The sequence below is a fragment of the Pristis pectinata genome, chromosome 3, assembly GCF_009764475.1.
Source record: "Pristis pectinata isolate sPriPec2 chromosome 3, sPriPec2.1.pri, whole genome shotgun sequence".
NCBI lineage: Eukaryota > Metazoa > Chordata > Chondrichthyes > Rhinopristiformes > Pristidae > Pristis > Pristis pectinata.
In genome coordinates, this window is record NC_067407.1 from 115,156,020 (window position 1) to 115,177,991 (window position 21,972).

Here is a 21,972-nt window from a genome sequence, read left to right on the forward strand (position 1 = left end):
AATTAATTAATATTTTCAATAAATTTAATAGCTTGATTAACTTTTAATGGATTTTGTATGTTGGTGAACATAAGAAACATTCATAAACATTTAGATATTTTGACAGCTGGTTGAGCCTACGGAGTAGATTAGCTGTCTCCTGAAGCATTTTATGAGTGGAACTTGTTCAGACAGTTATCCAGATCCTTGCCAGCCAGGCCAAATCTGGTTTCAAGAATGTTTGCTACTTAAAATGTACCAAGTCCACACCCCACAGGTAGGGAAGCTGCAAGTGCAGATGGTTGTCTGTTTGCAGGAAACTCTAGGCCAATATGTCTTGGAACAGATAGCTGCCAAAGATGCCCATCAAGTGCTCAGACCAATATGATGTAATGATGTCAGACTATTACTTCTGGTGCATACCCATGGCTGCTGTTGCACTCCTGAATTAGGTTTCTTCCTCCCTGTTCTAGAACTCAAACTTATAAGATGCACCACAGATTCTGTCCCAATTAACATCTTGTTGAACTCTTGGCCTGAATTTTAGACTCCTGATGTTCAACAAGTGAAGGGAATCAATAGCATGTGTATTATTATTGTCACTTGTACTGAGGTACAGTGAAAAACTTATCGTGCATACCGATCTTACAGGTCAATTCATTACACACTGCAGTTGCATTGAGTTAGTACAGAGTGCATTGAGGTAGTACAGGTAAAAACAATAACAGTGCAAAGTGTCACAGCTACAGAGAAAGTGCAGTGCAATAAGGTCCGAGGTCTCAACAAGGTAGATCTTGAGGTCAGAGTCCATCTCATCGTATAAGGGAACCGTTCAATGTGAAACTCGGAACCAAGTGCAACCTATGTAGTGTTTTAACTTGTTCCACGTAATACCGCACTTCTAGGTTTCCAGACATTATAGATTAAGTGAGCATGATGACAACCTGCATGAATCAAACTGAATTTCAGTACTTAAAAGGCCACTGCAACATGGAATTTGGTGATTTCTGAGTTGGGAGCAGAGAGCAGCATTTTGACAAAATGATCAGCATAGGGTCAAAGGCTGCACCTTGTTTTGCCTCGCTGGCATACCACTGAAGCTGGGATGGTGATGGGGGAAATAGACCTTGCCATGTCTCTGCTCTTGGATGTTTCATGATATCACATAGAATGATTCAGATTGGCTGAAGATTGGATTCTGTGATGGTGGAGACCTTGGTAAGGGTCCAAGATGGATCATCTAGTTTTCAGCTTTTGGTTGAAGGTAGTTACTGAGGTTTCAGTTCTATCTTTTATACTATTGTAATAAGCTCCATTTTTGTTGAGAGCCACAAGAGATTCTGCTGATGCTGGAATCTGGAGCAACACACACAAAAAGTGCTGGAGGAACTCAGCAGGTCAGGCAGCATTTGTGGAAAGAAATAAACAGGGTCTCAACCTGAAATATCGACTGTTTATTTCTCTCCACAGATGCTGCCTGACCTGCTGAGTTCCTTCAGCACTTTTTGTGTTTGTTGAGAGCCACTGCCTTTCATTAATCACATGTATAATGCTTTAGTGACGCATTGTTCTAGTTCATGTGTTTCATCTCCATTGAGGCCGTCAGGAAATCTTGGAGGAGGACGATGATGACTCATTATTTTGAGGGACACCACCAAAGATTATTGAAGTCCAAGAAGCTAAATGCAATGCAGATATTTGGGTTCTCTTTTGGGGGGTCATACATCACAAGTGAGCAGATGGTTGAGCCAGTGTTGGTGAATCATTCTTGGAGGACATGTTGTTTTCACTGTGATCTGAGTCACCAGAGAGACACTGAATCTGGTGGATATAAAGATCTTTATTCATTATGACACGCAGGCATTCTCTTCAAGAACCTTGCAGTAGAGTCTCCCCGGACTCAAAGTACATCAAATTTTTATGTTCTTCACAACAAAGATAACAGCAGGTGATCCAATACAGTTTCAATAAATACAAAGACGATGCTTGGCTGATGCATATGAGAATATCTCATGGTCACATCACTTTGCAAACCATATCTCTCGAGCAGCTGTTGTGGGCTAGTAGCTTGTGGTGCTCTGTAGACAGTACAGTTTGTTTACAAAGTTGTCCTTTTAATTTCAAACTGATTACTGCTTGCAATTTACATTAAGAATTGAAGACTCGTTCTTGTTTGAATTAATGGCTGGTGTAATTCACATAATTCCATGACTCCCCAATCCCTAACGATGTGGTGGTGCAGGTCTTGGACCTAAAATGTGAATTTTGTTTCTCTTTCCATTCATGTTGCCTGACCTGCAAAGTATTTCCAACATTTTCTGTTGTTGGTTGATGGTGCAAGCAATGTTCAGGTTGACATACAAAGCTAATCTTCAAGGGTTGTCGCAAGCAGATTACTTTCAGAGCAGCAGCAAAGCTCGTGCAGTGGCCTACACATATAAACCCTGAGTAGTGGGTATGGCCTTGTGTGGGCTGCACCTCTCTGGTGATCCACCCTCCTGTGGAGATGCAGGTCATGCGGCAGACGTACTGATCTAATTGCTGAGAAGCCCAAAGTGAAGAAAGCAAACTCCCTTCATTTGTAAAAGTAATCTTCGAAACTCTCAAAGTAACCTTTCTGCACAAAGTCCTGTAAAGAAGCACACACACAGCCAAGAAAGCAGCTGTAAAATTTCATTACTGATTAGCATATTTCCTTATCAAGCACTCTGTGGAGTTGCAGTGAACCCAGGAGAACAAAGTTAAACTGAAAGAAATCTTATTATCACTACCACACTGACCTAAGATCCCATCAGACTTGGCAAAGGTAATGCTAATTAAGGGCCATGTAAAATTGTTACTGACGGCAAACTAACAAAGGACAGATAGCTTTAGTTCAGCATGTTCTCTTTTATTTATTTCAGAAGGCTGACCATTTCCCATATTTGGCTAATGGAAAAGGAATGTCAACTGGAATCAACATAATCCAGCCTGGTACTATTCCAGTGATTAAGAGACAACGGCCAAACTGGATTGATGCACCTGATGATGGCTTTTTTAAGGTTACTGAGAAAACAAGGTGGGATTTCTTGTTTGAAAAGTAGAACTTATTCAAAGTAAATTTAAAATCCTATATCATGTTTCATTTAAAATTAGAGAAAATTCTTTCAATGACTTGGTCAAGCTATTTTTGCAAAAAAGAATGCATTTTTGGTGTTGCATTATAGTTTTTTAAAATATACCAATATCAAATGTGCTATGCAGTTCAACATAATGATACAGTTACTGTTTACTTTTAACCATCTTGGAAGTCTGCAGCCATAACTATTGGCAGCATGATTACATGGGGTTTTCCTGTTTCAGCACACTGCCCCATGCTGCTGAGTATAGTGTCTCCCGGCTTTAGTAAGGTAAAGGCAGCAGGGCTGCTTGTTATTTTAAAAAAAACAACAATATCACATAAGCCAGGGCAGGTGATGTGTTAAGGAAGCAATAGCAGAGCACTTAAGCAATAATAATAGGGTTGGTAAGAGCCAAACATGGACTTAGAAAAGGGAAATCATAATTGACAAATCTGTTGGAGTTTTTGAGGTTACTGGGAGAATAGATATGGTGTATTTGGACTTCAAAAAGGTGCCAGACAAGAGATTACTAAAACAAATTGTAGCCCATGAGATTGGAGTTAATATGCTGGCAGGGATTAAAGTTTCGTCATCTTCAGATTCGGAGGCAGTGCTTATTAGGATGTTGCAGGGATTGGTACTGGTGCCCAGCTGTTCACGATGTGTATTGGTGATTTGGATGAGGGAATCAAGTGCGATATATCTAAGTTTGCTGATGATATTAAAGCTGGTTGGCAGTGTGAGTCATGAGGGAGATACAGTGAGGCTTCAGAGGGATAGAGATAGGCTAGGTGAATGGGTGAGAAAATGGTAAATCGATTATAATGCAGACAAATGTAAGTTCATCCACTTGATAGAAAAATAAAAATAAAAAATAAGAATACTTCTAAATGGCTTGAGGTTGAAAGAGGTTGGTATTCAGAGAGACTGCGTGTCCTAGTACACGAATCACTAAAACTAAGTAAGTAGGTACGGTCAGCAATTAGAAGGACAAATAGAATGTTGAACATTATTGCAAGAGGATTTGAGTAGACAAATAGGGCCCTGGTGAGACTGCACCGGGAACGTTGTTTGTAGGTGTGGTCTCCAACCTAAGGAAGAAAGTACTTGCATCGGAAGGAGTGCCAACAAAGGTTGATTCTTGGGATGGGAGGTGTGTCCTGGGAGATTAAGCTGACAGAACCTTTACTCTGTTGAATTTAGACAAGTGAGAAGTAGTCTCGTAAAATGCAGACTTGTTATGGCACTTGAAAGGGTAGATGTAGTGATGAGGTCTCTCCCATCATCCCCCCCACCCTCCCCCAACAGCTGGCCAGAGAGTCCAGAACAAGAGGTCACAGTCTGGAAATAAGGGGTCAGCCATTCAGGACAAAGACGAGAAGACATTTCTTTGCTGAGTGGGTAGTGAGTCTTTTGGAATTCTCTACCCAAGTGGGCTGTGAAGACTTAACCACTGAGTATATTCAGGGTAGAGATTGATAGATATTGAGCAGCAGAGCAGACATGAGGGACCAACTGGCTGACTGCTTCCATTCCTTGTATACTTATATTCTCTATTTCCTAAAAGGTACAATCATGGATGATTGTAGAGCTAAGGAACAACAAAACGTGAACACAGACAGCACATATCTTGGGAAATGGGAGGGGTAGCTAGAACAAAATGGCAAAACAGATTGTCAGAGCTACAGAAAGGTTGTGTGAAAAGAAACTCGCAAAGGATACAGAAATCAACCCAAAATGCTTTTTCATATCCAGAAAAAGATATAGTAAGAGTGAAATGTGATAATGGTGAAAATATAAATAGAAAACCGAAATGGCAGATCTGTTAAATAAGTATTAGTTTATGCAGCTGAGGAAGAGCAGAACATACCAGGCATCGCTAAAGTGCCGACAGTGAACCAGGGATGTGGATTAACCAAAATAAATATAAGAATATGAGCAAATTAATAGTAATTAAGAAACTAATAGTACCAACAATTGATGTATCCCCAGGATAAGATGGTTTTCATCACAGGAAGTGAATGAGAACTTTGCAGATATCCCAACTATGATCTTTTAAGGTTCACTTGATTAAAAAAAATTCTTTCCATAGCATCTCCTGTCCAAAAATTAATGGTAATTAAGAGAGTAGAAATGTTAACCAAAGCTGAAGCCCTTGGGATTGACAGCAAATTATTTGGCCTGGTTTGGAAAATGGTCAAGCAGCAGGAGACAGAGTGTTCACCTGACAGGATGTAACTGGTACCATTCCACAAGAGTCTGAATTGAGATTCAACTACTCATTATATTTAATAATACTTTAGATGATTGTATTGAGGTTCACTTGTGCAACTTTGCTGATAACATAAAGAGAAACAGTATGGAATGCATTAGGGATGGATGTGTAAAATTAGAGTTTTGAATGGACTAAATGAATAGCAAAACTGTGGCAAATGGTTTTCAATATAAGCAAGGGTGAGGTCATTCACTTTCAACCCAAATTGGAAACATAAATGGATTAATCACAAAGATAAGAGCAGATTAAAGGTTGAGTAATTTGAAGCAAGTGACTGCCCCACCAATTCCATTTATGAAATGATACAAGCAGAAGAGCTCCAAAGAAATTTTGGGGACCAACTACTTAGATCATTAAAACACCTTACCTTTTATTTATTGGTAGGCTGTGGCCATTGCTGGATGGCCATCATTTTAATATCTGTCCCAGCTTGGCTTGAGAAGGTGGTGATGAGCTGTCTTATTGAATCACTTACAGTCTTCGTTGTGAAGGTATTCCTATGGTACAAGTAGGTAGTGAATTCCAGATTGATGACTGATTTCCACGTCAGGATGCTATGTGACTTAGAGAATAACTTTCAGATGGGGAAATACCCATGTACCTGCTACCCTTATCCAAGCTCAATGAAGCCTCTGGTTTCGAAGATGTGGTTAAAATGGTATCTTGCTGTGGTGCAATTTGTAGATGGGACATACTGCAGATACATTATAGAGTGATGGAAGGAATGAATATTTAGGTTGATGGATAAGGTATCAATAAAATAGGCTGCTCAATCCAGGATAATATCAAGATTCTTGAGTGTTTTTGGATCTGCATTCATCTAGGCAAATGGAAGGGTGTTGTTGAGCTGGTGGGACAATCAATTGCTGTGAATTACCTAGCCTTTAACTTGGTCTTGGCTCTGGGTTTAGTCCATTATATTTCTGATCCATGTTGGCCCACAGGATGTTGATGAGGGAATTGATGATGGTAATAGCTTTGAATGTCAAAAGGAGGTCTTTTAGCTCTCTCAGATTGGAAATATTGATTGCCTGGCAGTGTTTGCAAATGTTTCTAGCCACTCATCAGCCCATGCCTCATTTTGTCTGGGCAAACAGGCATGAGCTGCTTCATTATCTATGAAACTGTGAATGAAATTGACCGCTCTGCAATCATCAGCCAACATCTTCGCTTTTGACATGGTGAATGGATAATCACTGATGAAGCAGTTTAAGATGGTCTTGCATAATCGCCTTAGGATTTCATACAGCAATGAAATGATTGACTTCCTTGCCTACATTTGACCTGATGCCATGAGATTTTGTAAGAGTCCAGAGTCAACTAAACTGTCTCTTGCAATTGGCCATGAAATACTTGGGGATCACGGTGGAAGAGTCCAGGATTTTGGGTGAAACTTAAAATTTGGGTAATTCTGCGGTTCTGATTATGTCAGACTTTTGCTTATCAAGTCAGTTGGACAATTATTCTAATAGAGCCACAGCTTTCTATGGATTCATGAGGAGGACTTCGCAGGATTGACTGGGCAAGCCTTTGTCATGGCTGAATCCAATGCCGAAGCTGATGCTTGATCCATCTGGTTTTGAAGTAATGGTTTCAAAAAGTTGAGTGGTTTCTCAGGCCATATCAGAATAGATCCCTATTTGCATGTGTCAGATTGGTCAACCTTATTACACAATTTGTCTTTTTCCTGTATACTGTGTCTAGTGACTTATGATAGGCAATGTCTTCCAGTTCCCACTCTGGTCCTTCTTAGCACTCTGGGTTAAGTACTATCCCCAGAGATTTATTAGTATGAGCTGTCACAAACCAGCAACAAAAGAAACACACTGAGCATGATTTAGTGTTAAAAACTATTTTATTAATCACTACTTATGATAATACGTAAAATAAAAGTAAAAATGTTAGTATGTTTGAATTCAAAAATGTTAAACCTCGAATGTTAACCCTAAAACTAAACTCTTTGTGTGTGTGTGTGTGTGTGTGTGTGTGTGTGTGTGTGTGTGTGTGTGTGTGTGTGTGTGACAAAGTCCCAAACTCCAAGTTCCGGAATGGTTCTTAAAGTTCAGTTCCGCAAGCCATAGGTGAAACATGAGCAAGGGCTTCTTCAACAACCACCGTTGTCAGAAGATAAGACGTAGATGTAGAGAACATAGAGAGAGTAAATACGAAATCCAAATGTTCCACGATGGAACCCAAACGACACTCCAGTGTTTACTCGGTAGTGACTTCCTCACCCCGAAAAGCATCCGAATCGTGGTCGTCCACACACAAATACCTGTTTCCTTCTCCAGGTCAGCAACAAAGTGAACTCCACCGGATTACTTCCAATTTCCATACATGGATTTCTATGGCAAACACAGTTATTGTTTCTTATCCATCGGTAGAGAAAACAAGCAGGCTGGTGTCTCTCTCCCTTCTCTCTCTCTCTCTCTTTCTTCTTCTGACTTCTTCAACAACATCATTACGTCCTTTATCTTCTATTGACGTAAGCACGCCCCACACACACATACACACACACTCTCTATCTTAAAGGGACTTTCACTGAGTCCGTAACAGAGCACTTTAAGCTTAAATTTATATCTCTTTTATCTCAAAGTCATCGATTTTGCTTTGGATGACCTCTGTGTACAGCTTCTAATCAGCAATAACCCTGCCTGTTATAAACTACATTTGGAAGACCATAATTACAGTTATGAACACCAGATTGTATTGTTTTTCTGCTTTGTCCCTTTTCATTGCCACGAGTGATTTGTATCAAACCTGGCTGAATAGTATTACTCCATAAATTATCCCCAGTTTGAAACCATATTTTTGTAATAGCAGACAACTTGAGCACAGGTTAGATCTAAAAGCAGGTTTGTATTGCCACAGAAATTTCATTGTTAGGAAAACTTGCTTTCTGTGTAATCTGCAGGCTAAGTGAAAGTGTTTGATTGATGGGTAGACAACCTTTTGCTGCTTTTCAGGTGAGCCTGTGTTGCAAGCATCCAGCGTATATTTGTATCCATTGCTGGACCCTCAGCCTCTGACAATCATGGCATGGCTAAGAGAACAAAGCACAAGTTTATTGATGATACAAAGCTTAGTGGGAAAGGTTGTTGCCTTTTGATTTACTTTTGCTATGCAAGTTGATGATGTCGTCATGAGCATGAAGTACAGAAGGGGAAATGACATGCTCATGGCATGACATGACAACTGGCTACAAGTACCCAGTTCAATTTCCTCTTTAGTGGAACTTCAACAGGAAGTGTGCTCAGACACCTTCAAAGCGTGTGAAAAGCACTACTTTTGTGGGATTTACGTAGAATCATCAGGTTCAAATAAATCCAGTTTCTATGTGAGAGAGTCTGCACATGGCTTCAATGAATAGGCAAGAAGGTGATGGGAGAGGTAAAATCTGGGCAAGTGTGAGGTTGTTAATTTTTAATAGAATAATAAAACTGAATGTTTTTAGTATGATGAGAAGCTAGTAAATGCTGATATAAGAAGTATTAACATGCACATATAGCAATTAGTCGGGAACAAAAGTGATGCGTTGGCCTTTAATTCAAGGCGGCTGGAGTGAGTTGGAAGTAGTGCAATATAAATTTGCTAGATTGTTCACTGAATTGAGGGAGTTCCCTTATGAGAAAAGGATGGGTAAGAAATGCCTATAGAAGAATAATAGATAGTCTAATTGAAATAAATAACACTCTAAGAAGTTGACGGATAAATGCTGAGAGAATATTTGCTTTGGCTGGAGAGTCTAAAATTCATCTCATGATAAGGGGTCAGGTATTTGTTTACTCAGAGGAGTATGAATCTTTGTAATTATGTACCTTGGAGCGTTGGTGCCCAGTTGGGTACATTCAAGGCTGAATTCAGTATATTTTGGACAATAAAGGTCTCAAAGTATTCTGTTTCTTGTATTGCTCAGAATGTCATGTATGGGAAATTGTATGTAATTGCCTTATAATCCAGAAATCATTTGTTTAATTGAAGGGTACATTTCTTCCTTTCTTTCCATAATGCAGGAAAACATTACATAGACCATGTTATATTGGTAGAAGAATTTTAATAAGCCAGGAGAATAATGCAACAACTCTAGATGATGCAGTGAAACATCTTTTGAAAAGTAATTGAAAAGTCTGTTTGCTGAATATGTTTTTGCCTTTTAAATTTTCATTCATATGATTATTGCTAAATATTGGACAGCATTGCACCATTTCTAACCAACCTTTATAAACCTTTTCTTGGGCCTGGATTACCTTGCTTAAATACTCCTCAGTTTAGCATGAAGGCGGCTCAATATTGAGAAGTCTTGATGCTTTAGGTCAATAATAGCAGAAAGCATTTCTCTTTAGGCAGTCTGATGTGACAGTCCTTAAGTGTAGGCAATCCTGTGTTCTAAAGTAACAGTTTGTACACTCTTTGTCTTGAGATTCATGTGCTTAAATTATGTTGCCATCATATTTGTGATTAACCCTTACATATTAGGTCATCAGAATCAGCAAAGGAGTTATCCCAGGTCTGACTTGTAAAGAAAGAGCAAAAATAAGTTAAGTTGATTGGTGCATTGGGTTCGAAAGGATAGCAGTAATTAACTTCGCTTTTACAGAGTTCTCAGATCTTTTTGCTGCTGTTTTTAATGAATCAATCACTTGCTCTTTCAATAATGGGTGAGATTTTCAAGCCTTATTTGTAATTTTTCTGTTTGTAATTTAACAGATAGCATTTCAGTATTCAGATTTTTGTCTTCGTCAGCTATGTTATCCAGTTTTGAAATGGGAAACCATAATTTTAAAAAGAACAAAAAAGTATTTTGCGATTATAGAACATAGAACAGCACAGGAACAGGCCTTTCAGCCCGCGATGTCTGTGCCAAACATATTGCCAAGTTAAACTAAATCTCTTCTGCCTGCATATTTCCATATTCCTCCATTCCTTGCATATTTGTGTGCCTATGTAACAGCCTCATAAACACCACTATTGTATCTGCTTCCGCCACTACCCCTGCCAGCCCATTCCAGGCACCAATCAACCTCTGTGTAAAACAGCATTCCCCGCACATCTCTCTAAAACTTTCACCTTCTCACCTTAAATGTATGTCCTCTAGAATTTTACATTTGGGAAAAAGACTCTGACGATCTATCCTTTCGATTCTTCTCCTAATTTTATAAAGTTCAATCATGTCTCCCCTCATCTTCCAACGCTCCAGAGAAAACAATCCAAGTTTGTCCAACCTCTCTTTATAACTGATACTCTCTTACCCAGGCAGTATTCTAATAAATCTCTTCTGTTCCAAAGCTTCCTCATCCTTCCTGTAAAGGAGTGATCAGAATTGCACATAATACTCTAAGTGCAGCCTATCCAAAGTTTTACACAGCTACAACATGACTTCCTTACACTTATACTCAATGTCCCAACCAATGAAAGCAAGCATGCCATACACCACCTTTACCACCCTATCTACTTGCATGGCCACTTTCAGGGAGGTATGGACTTGGGACCCCAAGATTCCTCTGTACGTCAATGCTGTTAAGGGTCCTGCCATTAACTGTATTAACTTTCCCCATACCTTTGACCTCCCAAGATCTCATGCTTGCCCAGATTAAACGCCATCTGCCATTTCTCTGCCCATATCTATAACTGATCTATATCCTGTTTCCTTTGACAACCACCTTCACTGACATGACTCTACCAATCTTTGTGTTGTTTGCAAATTTGCTAACCCACCCGTCTACATTTTCATCCAAGTCATTTATATGCATATATCACACACAACAGAGATCCCAGCACTGATCCTTGCGGAACGCCACTGGTCATGGACCTCCAGCAAGAATAATGTCCTTCCACCACTACCCCCGCCTTCTGTGGGCAAGCCAAACTACCAAGTCACCATGGATCCCAATCTCGTGGATCAGCTTACCATGATGGACCTTGTCACGTAGTGTATGAAAAATTGCAGAGTGACTAAGACCTGCCTAGAATTCTGTTTTTAACTATGCTTTACTCAAAATGTTCTTTTAATTTTAACCATTGATTAGAAGTTTTAGGCTAGAAATTACTTTTAGCCACTTGAGCAATTGAATGATTGCTGTTTTCAAGTGACATTACCCTGTCAGCAAATACGCTGATTAAGTTAAAACTTGTAGTATGGATCATCCATGTATTTTGAGATTTTTCATAAAATTAATTATGTAGTAGTCATATTAATTATACCAGAGGAATAAAGGAATTTAAATAAGGACAGTACATTTGTGGGAAGTAAAATTCATTGCTAACTCTGTGATCCCCTCTTCTTTATAGCATTGCTTTAATTCTAACCTTTTGAACTGCCAAGGATTTAATCACTCCACCACTGTCATTTGTGCCTCCAAAGCTCTGGAATTCTATCTATCTTTTTCTCCTCCTCTAAGATAAGATAAGATCTTTATTAGTCACATGTACATTGAAACACACAGTGAAATTCATCTTTTGTGTAGTGATTTTTTGGGGGGCAGCCCGCAAGTGTCTCTTTGATCAAGCATTTGGTTACCTGTCCTATATCTGCTATAATACAATCATATATTTGTATAGATGATATATTTTAATTCTACATATCTAAGTTAATATTATATTTAGAGTTGGCTTTAATTTACACTGATTGAAAACATCCTACACATTTGTTAGACAGTCCTGAAAATTGATTATTTTGATTGTAATTTTTTCAGTTTTCATATATTTCTCAATAAACAAATATACTTAGAATCAGAATCAGATTTGTTTATCGCTGACATATATAATGTGAAATTTGTTGCTTTTGCAGCAGCAGTACAGTGCAAAGACATAAAATTATGATAAATTACAAAAATAAATAAATAGTGCAAAAAAAAGGAATAACAAGGCAGTGTTCATAGGTTCATGGACTGTTCAGAAATCTGATGGTGGAGGGGAAGAAGCTGTTTCTGACTCATTGAGTGTGGGTCTTCAGGTTCCTGTACCTCCTCCCTATTGATAGTAATGAGAAGAGGGCATGTACCGGATGGTGAGGGTCCTTAGTGATGGATGCCGCTTTCTTGAGGCACCACCTCTTGAAGATGTCCTCAATGGTGGGGAGGGTTGTGCCCATGATGGAGCTGGCTGAATCTACAACCTTCTGCAGCCTCTTTCGATCCTGTGCATTGGAGCCGCCATACCAGGCAGTGATGCAACCAGTCAGACTGCTCTTCACAGTACATCTATAGAAATTTGCAAGAGCTTTTGGCGACATACCAAATCTCCTCAAACTCCTCATGAAGTAGAGCTGCTGGCGTGCCTTCTTCGTGATTGCATCAATGTGTTGGGCGGAGGATAGATCCTCTGAGATGTTGATGCCCAGGAACTTGATGCACCGCTGACCCCTCAATAAGGACTGGTGTGTGTTCTCCTGACTTCCCTGACCTGAAGTCCACAATCAATTCCTCGGCCTTGCTGATGTTGAGTGCAAGCTTGTTGTTGCGATACCACTCAACTAGCCGATCCTGTACATCGCCTTGTCAACATCTGAGATTCTACTAACAGCAGTGGTGTCATCAGCGAATTTATAGATGGCATTTGAGCTGTACCTAGCCACATAGTGTAGAGAGAGTAGAACAGTGGGCTAAGCACGCATCCTTGAAGTGAGTCTGTGTTGATTGTCAGTGAGGAGGAAAATTTATTATCGTTCCACACTGACTGTGGTCTCCCGATAAGGAAGTCAAGGATCCAGTTACTGGTGGAGGTACAGAGGCCTAAGTTTTAACATTTGGTGATTAGTACTGAGGAGACAATGGTGTTGAATGCCGAATGTTTAACAAAATTTTGTTAATCTTTCTTAAAGTTTTGATAATAAAGTTTAACAATTTGACAGACTTTAATCACATTGTCACTGATCTAGTAGAAATACCACTTAACTAATACCAAAAACTTCTTTGTAACTTGCAGAAACATGACCATGTATTTATGATTTCTTTATGAGGAACATTTTAATTATATAAGAAATTAGTTGAGTCCTTTCTCATAATTTCTGCAGTTTATATTTTACCAGGCAATCTAAAGCATTTTGTTCATCACCCTCATTTGAATTATTTATGTAAGCAGCATGCTAAACTATCTATTGAAAAGAATTGTGTGAATCCTGTTTATGCTGTTTAATTCTTGTATTAAAACTGCACTGCTTTTCCTTGCTATACTGTAAACCTGTGTTTCATTTCAATAGCCATTTCTGGACTTTCCCTTGAGCGCTTTCCTTTGGAAAAATTATTTTTTCACTTTTCTGATTGTATACAGAGATTACATGTTGTTTGTATTTTAATTTATTAAATTGTTCAGAAATTGGCATGTAGATTATTGAAGAAAGGATACAATGGATTAAAAGAAGGAACAGAAAAAGATAGAAAGCAGATTAAATCCTCAACTTGAAACTCAGTTTGCTTCACTAATCTCAAGAGATGATCAACTTGCTGGTTTTCAATTAATCATTTTTCCAGCTGACATTATAGGTAAATCCTAGTTATCATATGACCACAAGAATCATTTAAGGATTTAAGGAAATCTCTTGAGACTGAGAGTCAGTGCCCCCTGCTGCTTAACCTAGAGTCAATACAACTTTGTTAAAATAAATCTAGGTTGCTTTTGTCAAGTTGTTGAAATCTAAACCTTAGTATCCCTGGCTAGTCAGATTGAATTTAGAAATATTAAAATTAAAACAGGCATTTGTATACTTGTGTTTTGAAGACTGAGCACACTGTAAAATGTTGGAGAAAAGGTCTCGAAGTATATTTAATTCAGATTTGATTTTCTGCTGTTATCTTGACAATGTGGAATAGTATTTGCAAGCCTTTCTAGTAATCCACTCCTACTCTCACGTGCACATTTAAATTGCTGCTGTTTCTGAAGAACTAGGATTTTTTGCATATTTATAAAGCAGTTGAAGCCATTCAGATTGCAAATTGACCTTTCAGTATGCACAGTCTTACCTATCCCAATAATTGACATATTCCAGTCCAAAATATTGTACTTAAAGCAGGTTTAGGGTATCACTTTTTTTAAACTATGCAAGTTTTGTTTTGGGTAAGATTCAGAATTTTATTATGGGCAGATCATGTATGATATTTTTGTTTTGCAGATGGATGCAGAGTTCCAGTTTCCCCACAGTCAGGAAGTAAGTTGTTTGTGTGGTAATGGCACATAATGTTGCCTTTGTATTTGTACATGTATGTGTGAACAGGCAAATATGTCGCAAGGACTTGCATTTCTAAAGTGACCTTCAAGACTCCGTGACATTTAAAGTCACTTCTAGGCCAGATATGTACAGTCGCAGTGCAGGCAATGTGGCAGGTAATTTGCACATATCAAGATCCCATAAATGTCAATGAGATAAATGACCTGATAATTTGTTTTTTTTTAGTGATCCAATGATGAAATGAAGCAGAGATGATGATCCACTTCTACATTTTCCCTTTCTATATCCTTGTCTCTGTCTTCCCCTAAAAAAAAATCTAGCCTAGGCCTTCAAGGGATGACTACTTTTACACATAAAGGATGTTAGAGGTTTGGAAATTTCTTCCTCGTGGTATCTGGAGCTAGATCGGTTCTTAATGTTAAATCTAAGATTTTAATTAGTCAAAGAGATTAACAGAAATGCTTCAGCTGCCTTGGCCCAGCACAGAGATGACACAGATGTGCCTTTATCTTTTTGAATGGCAATTCAGGATTGAGAGGCTGGACAACCTGCTCCTATTTCTTTATTATGAATTTGGTTTCCTCATGTTCATCTTGTTTCTAATGGGTTCTGACTGTAAGATACAACTAATTCTAATTCACCACTAAAATAGTAGTTCAAAGAAACTGCAAAGTTACAGGTGTGAGAGATGCAACATATTCACACTGGAAACAGGTGGTTTGGGACTAACCAACTTTTTATTCATGGAAAGAGCTTTCCTCTGCAACAAGTTGGCCTGGATGTTTTTCTCTCTTCCTTAAAACAACCGATCTCAGATTAGAAAGCCTAAATAGTGAGAGAACATATTGTCAACATTTCTATAAAGCAGCATTTACATACTCATATAATATAAAAACAGAAAATGCTAAAAAATACTCAGCAGGTCAGGTTGCAAGGGAAACAGAGTCAATGTTTCAGGTCAAAGACCCTTTGGCAGAAGAGGGAAGGAGACAAAAGCAGCTTGTTAAACTGTAGGGATGGTAGGGGAGGTGCGGGGGGGTGGGATGGTGTGTCTCTGAGACGGTAAAACTGGGCAACCATGGCGATAAGCTGTTAACAGTAAGTGGCCTCCCTCACCTGCCTATCACCCACGCCCCCCCCCCCACCCATATGGATTCACCAATCATCTGCCAGCTCTTGCTCCGTTGCTTCCCCCGACTTTTTATACTGGCTATCTCCCCTCTTTCTTTCCAGTCCTGATGAAGGATCTGGACCCGAAACATTGACTGTCCATTTCTCTCCACTGATGCTGCCTGACCCGCTGAGTTCCTCCACCTCCTTTGTGTGTTGCTCCAGATTTCCAGCATCTGTAGTCTCTTGTGTCTCTAATAACTCCACATGGACTCATTTTGGCGGTCATCCAGTCAGTGGGTGGAAATCATGAGCAAGATTAAGCACAGTGTTCATTGGCATTAGCCAGCCCTTGAAATGGTAAGTGGCAACATCTAAGAAGAAAGATTGATGAAAATGCTGCGAGATTGACTCTGGCATTGGAAAACTTCTTGGGTGAATATATGAAAGGATGTGATTGCACTGCAGAGCAGATTCACCAGGATGTTGCCAATTATGAGGATGGACTGGATAAGCTGGGTTTTTGTTTTCCTTGGAGTGGTGGAGGCTGAGGGGAGACCTGATAGGGGTGTACAAAATTATGAGGGACATAGACAGGGTAGATAGTATAAAACCTTTCCTCTTGAGAGCACATAGCACCAGACTCGCGGACAGCTTCTATCCCACTCTTATCAGACTCTTGAACGGCCTCTCATTCACTAAAAGATGAACTCCTGGACTCTTGATCTCCCAATCTACCTCATCGTAGCCCTTGCCTTTTATTTGTCTACCTGCACTGCACTTTCTCTGTAACTGCAACACTATATTCCACATTCTGTTTTCTTTATACTACCTCAATGTAATTATATGTGGCACGAGCTGTCTGGCTGACACATGAAGCCAAAGTTTTCACAGTTTCTCGGTACATGTGGCAGTAATAAAAAAACAAGCGATTTAGAGGGGATCCAAGGAAGGACTTACTCGCTCAGAGGATGGTTGTGATTGGAATGCACTGCCTGAGTGGGTGAAGGCAGGTACTCTCACCACACTTAATGAGTTGTAGATGAGCACTTGAATCACCAAGGCAGAGAAAGCTACAGACTAAAGTACTGGTAAATAGGTTAGTGGAGATTGGTAATTGAAGGTTGGCATGGACATGGTGGGCCGAAGAGCCACTTTCTGTTCAGTTTGACTCTATGAAGTCAAACTTCATAGGAATTCAATCCAAAGCCACAACAACTGAGCCAATCTTGATGATAAAGCTGCCACTCAGGAGCTCAAGGTCAGTTGGTGCAGGGAAACAATGAAGCATTGACTTTGCTGTGAGTCTGGTTGACTGTTCCCTCACTTTCATGCATTGTTTGACTTAAAGATAGGAGGGGAAAGGTGAACAACCTATCACGCCTTTTGAAGAACCTCTCAGATATCATAAGGGGTGCAGGCATAAAGGCCCTCTGAACTTCCTGCATGTCGTGTTCTGGTACAGATCGACATAGCTGGACGCTGGAAATACAAATAAATGTGAGCATGCAAATTGTGACCACACCTACAAACTCATCAGTCGTTAACTGACTCCCAACATGTACAGCTATTGCTTCCCCACCAACCCCAAACCTCCCTCCTCCCTGCCCCCAACTAATAGAAAGGAATCTTTCATCATCCATTTCACCAATCACATCTCGGCGAACGCATCACATCTGAACCAACGCAGAATGGAAGGCCTGTCAAGATAACAGATCGAGTCAAGGAAGTAAATACTAGTGTGTATGTAATGAATTGGATGTAAATACTAATGTGGACTGGAAGCTGGTTAATGGTTAAAAACAAACAAGGAGTGGGAGTAAATTGATCTTTGTTGGCAGGCTGTGTCTAGTTGGATGGTAAAGTTGTCAGTTATTGGAGCCCAACTGTTTGCAATCTATATACATGATTTGACTCTGAGGACCAAATGTACCACTTCGAAATTTGTTGTTTGCACGGAACTAATTGGGAAGATGAGTAATGATGAAGATGGAAAGAGGCTTCAAGAGGACATAGACAAGTTAAGTAAGTGGGCAACAACAGGGCAAATGGAGTCCAATGTGGAAAAATGTAAGGTTATCCACTTCAGTAGAAGAAACAGAAATTCTGAATACTTTCTGAGTGATGCAACATTGGGAAATATTGGTATTCAAAGGGATCTGAGTGCCCTTGCACATAAGTAACTGAAAGCTAACATGGAGGTGTAGCAGGCAATTTGGGAAGGCAAATGGTACGTTAGCCTTTATCACAAGATGTCAAAACTGAGGATGTCTTAGTACATTATAGAGGGCCTTGGTGAGAAAACACCTGGAGTATTGTTTTGGGTCTCCATAAATTAGAAAGGATATACTTGTTAAAAAGAGAATGCAGTAAAGACTCAACAAACTGGTTCCAGCGATGCTTCAATTCTGTGTATTAATAAAAAAACAAATAAATAGGAAGATGTAAAGATCACTATTACTATTTGTCATGTCCCTTTCGATCTTTGGCCCATGCTTCGCTTCAACTACTCCTCAATCCTCATGCATTATATTTTTTGGCAGTATTATAAACTTCCTGGTTTAATTTAATGATATCCTTGACCTCTCTGGTTAGTTATGCATGGAACTTATTTCCTGTGGCATTTCTATTTCTTGATGGAATGTATATTCATGAAAATTACAGATTATTTCTTTAACTGCTTGCTATTATTTATCTGCAGTCATAGCTTTCAATATTACATGGTCAGCTCATTCCTCACACCTCTGTAAATGGGTTTATTTAAGTCATTGTTTAACTTGGTTCTTCCTGTTATGATCACTCTTTGCCAGAGGAGCTATTACTATGACATTACAAATGGTAAAGAAGTAGGTTTTAAGAGGCATCTTGAAGGAGAAAAGAGAAACATAGAGGTTTAGGATATGAATTCCATAGCTTAGACCTTGGCAGTTGAAGGCATGGCCACTGATGGAGTGAATAAAATTGGGGACGCTGAAGAGGTCAGATTTGGAGGAGTATCTTAAAGAAACGTAGAGCTAAGAGAGATTATATAGCAATGGAGGGACTTGAAAGTGAGGATGAAAATGTTAAAATTGAAGCACTGCTTAAGCAGGAGTAGATGTATGTCAGTGTGAACATAGGGGTGATACATGAATGGGACAGTGCAAGTTAGGTCATGGTAACAAAGCTTTGGGTGGTGCAAAGGATTGAACTGGGGAATTGGGGAAGTGCAATCTACAAACATATGTAAAACAAGAACTTTTTTCTATAAAATATTCAGTAGGCGTCAATAGCTCCAGATAAAACTCTCTGCGATCTAAGTTTTTTAAAAAATATTTTCTGTAAGCCAAGTGTGTCCAAGCTTTGCATCCGCTAATGAGATGCAAAACATGGAGCCTCAGAAGTAAGGTTTAAATTTATGTGCCTATTGTATATATCAGGCAACCAAATTTAGAATTTATCCATCAATAAAGCAATTGAGCCGAAACATTTGGGTTGAAAAAGATCACAGAAGAGAAACCAATAATAACAATGATTACAAACAGTTCTGATCTACTTGGGCTGGTGCCACTGCCACACCTGGCATAATTTTTAGTAAGCCACTGAAAATAGCAGGTTTCCAAAAAAGATTACTTTTTGAAATTTGCACAGTTTGCAGAACCATATTAGAACTGAATTTAATTGTAATTACTTATTCACTAATAAAGATAGGCATGAATTTTCATTGTGTCATTATCATTTGAATGTAACAACTTTCAAAAAATTGCCATACCCTGTAGACTTGAACATTATTTTTTTAAACTCACTATGTTATGGTATCTTTAAATATTTACACTTTAACTTCTTAAAATGTTTTTAGCAGTGTTAAAACCAATAATGTGGTTGTTCTGGTCCCCATTTCTTGTCACACAGCTCTAGCTCTTTTGCTATAACCTTTCAGCTCACTCAGCACAGAGCTGTAACAATGCCTGCATGGAATAGGGCAGCAAATTGAATCTCTGGGAGTTAATGACTAAAGCAAGCTTTTTTACCACGCTCTTTCTTGCTGTCTGTCACTGCTTGGCCAGATTTGTCATTCTTAGGTACTTGAAAGGAGAAAGGGCTGTGGTGAGTAGAGCGAAGGAAAGAAAAGTAGGCAGGTAAGATGGGTTTGGAGGAAGAGTCAGAAATTGGATGTGACAAGGAAGGTTAGGTTTGAAAGTATCGTCATCTCGGACTTCGTCCCCTCTGCTGGTCACTGATTCAATCCTGGCATTTTCAATACTGTGGAGCAATTTCTTCTCCAGATGATGCAGCTGTGTCTGTACTGGTTTGTTCCTCCTGCCTAAGATTTTGTGCCACTTTGTGCTGGTGAGTGCCATACATTGGTTGGGGAGACGTGCTTATCATGTTTGAAGGTTCAAGCTGTGAGTTGTGGGTGTGAGGCTTATGACAGTGGTAGGTAAATGCGGGGCCATAGGGCAGATTAATTTTATTTCTAGGTCCTGATTGATAGAGAATGATAAGCATGTGATGCTCTGAGCAGTTGTGAGCTTGGTAGTCAATTGAGTTGACACGCTATTTGAAGATGCCTTCACTGGCCTTTGATCACTTTTAAACTCCATGATCACTTGTGAGTTCCTTGAACTTCCTGCAACATTGCTTCCAGGTTTTCTAGACTTCCTGCACAGCTTCATCCTCACATAGCCTTCTGAGTGTGTATGGAAGGCCTCCTATGAAACCAAGATAATTCCTTTCCTCCCCATCTCCTACATTAAGGCTACATTAACAAACCATGGAGCCAATTGCTATGCTATATGTCCATCTCCCTTGCTGTCCTCAATTATAGAATGGCTACCAGCATGCACTGCAACCACATGCAACTCCCTTATAAGAGGTGCAGGTTGGCTTCAGGTGATGCTTGTCAATCTGTTAAGGCAATAAGCCTGTAACTGCACTGTTAGTGGTGTCCATCATGTGAATGAGCAGGCAGCATGAATTTGAGGTGGTGACTGTATTGCAAGCAGCAGCCGCAGCTTAATCATGTGCAGCAACTCCTTCACCCATTTTCAGGAGCAATCCGACTTTTCCACCACTTTTTCCTGAAGGGCCAGCAAGTTAAGAGAAAGGTGTCTGTTTGTAGAACCATTTTTAAATGTTTGAATGCTTATCTCATTTCAGTGCTGAAGCAATTGAACGTCTCTCCACAGTAAGTATAGCTCTTCCCATGACTTAATGCTCACTTAAAAGCCATTCACAGCCAGACAATAAATGGGACTGTTTGTCATTTCATAAGGGAGGGACTGTTGGCAGTTAGAACTACATGTTAATTTATGTGACTCAGCAAGAACTGTGATTTTGTTTCTTATTCCTTAAGATGAATTGTATAATTTTAAGGATATTTAGAAAGTTATACTGATTATTTTGTAGCATTTGTCATGCTCCTTTAAAGCTGCCAGTTTTAAAATTGCTTTCAAATTCATGGTTTAATGTTCAAGAATTATTCTAAATGCTATAATAAAGCATGTACTTAATTAGTTGTGCACATCTGTTGTGAATATTCTTCATGTGGAGAGTCTGAATCCATCTGTTAACTTAGATCTTGTGTACGGCAGATTACCTTAGCAATTCAAAACTATTCACCCGTCATATTTTATCAGTATGCAAACAAAGTTCAGGACTCTCATCCCAGTGATTTCATACAGCAGGACATTACAATCCATTATTTGGCCATTATATACAGTATATAAATGCAACAGTAAGAACATTTTCATATGCTTTTCAATTTTGCAATCACATTAGAAAAACATGATAAACTTTACTGATTATTACAACACCAAAAGACTCTACAAAAAGCACAAAATTTAATCCCACTATATCTTTGCTGCACCATACCTTTAGAAATGATTTCTTTGAAAAGGCACTGTGAACTATCTGGATAATGGTAACCCCTGTTGTCTCTCTCTTTTCTATTGCCTTTATATGATTCCTATAGTAGGAAGTCTGAAACCACCTGCATCAATTGCAGTCTAACTTCAGCCTTGGACAGAGTCTTCATTTTTATAACTTAACGCTCTTAAGTAAAAGACACATTATTCCATTTTCACTTTTGATAGCTAGACATTTTGAACTTCTTTTGGAGATGTATGTTTGCACATGGAGGACCTCTTCTCTTTATTTTAACATGGTATACCTTAAAGTGAATTTTCTTTCCATACTCACACTTCTAACATTTGACCTAAAACTAGTCCTTTACTACTTTCTGACAGTTTTCTTTTTACAGTCATGCATCATCCTTAAGATTTATCAAAATTTTATACAACAATGGAAGACAATTTTTAAAAGATGGGGACATTGACCTTTTTCACTCATAGGAGTTTCCTTCT

General features: G+C 39.1%; 1 protein-coding gene across 7 annotated transcripts in view; it reads left to right on the forward strand.

Annotated features, from left to right (window-relative positions):
• mta3 (metastasis associated 1 family, member 3) overlaps positions 1-21,972 on the forward strand; it is a 188,536-nt gene that overhangs the window by 156,620 nt on the left and 9,944 nt on the right. For 5 of the 7 annotated variants that reach the window (XM_052012144.1, XM_052012141.1, XM_052012137.1 and 2 more), the window contains exons 19-20: positions 2,883-3,037; positions 14,462-14,497. In XM_052012144.1, coding sequence (XP_051868104.1) covers positions 2,883-3,037; positions 14,462-14,497 — 191 coding nt within the window. Of the gene's footprint in view, positions 1-2,882; positions 3,038-14,461; positions 14,498-20,767; positions 20,796-21,972 lie in introns of all 7 variants that reach the window. The other 2 variants (XM_052012140.1, XM_052012139.1) reach the window with 2 other exon arrangements.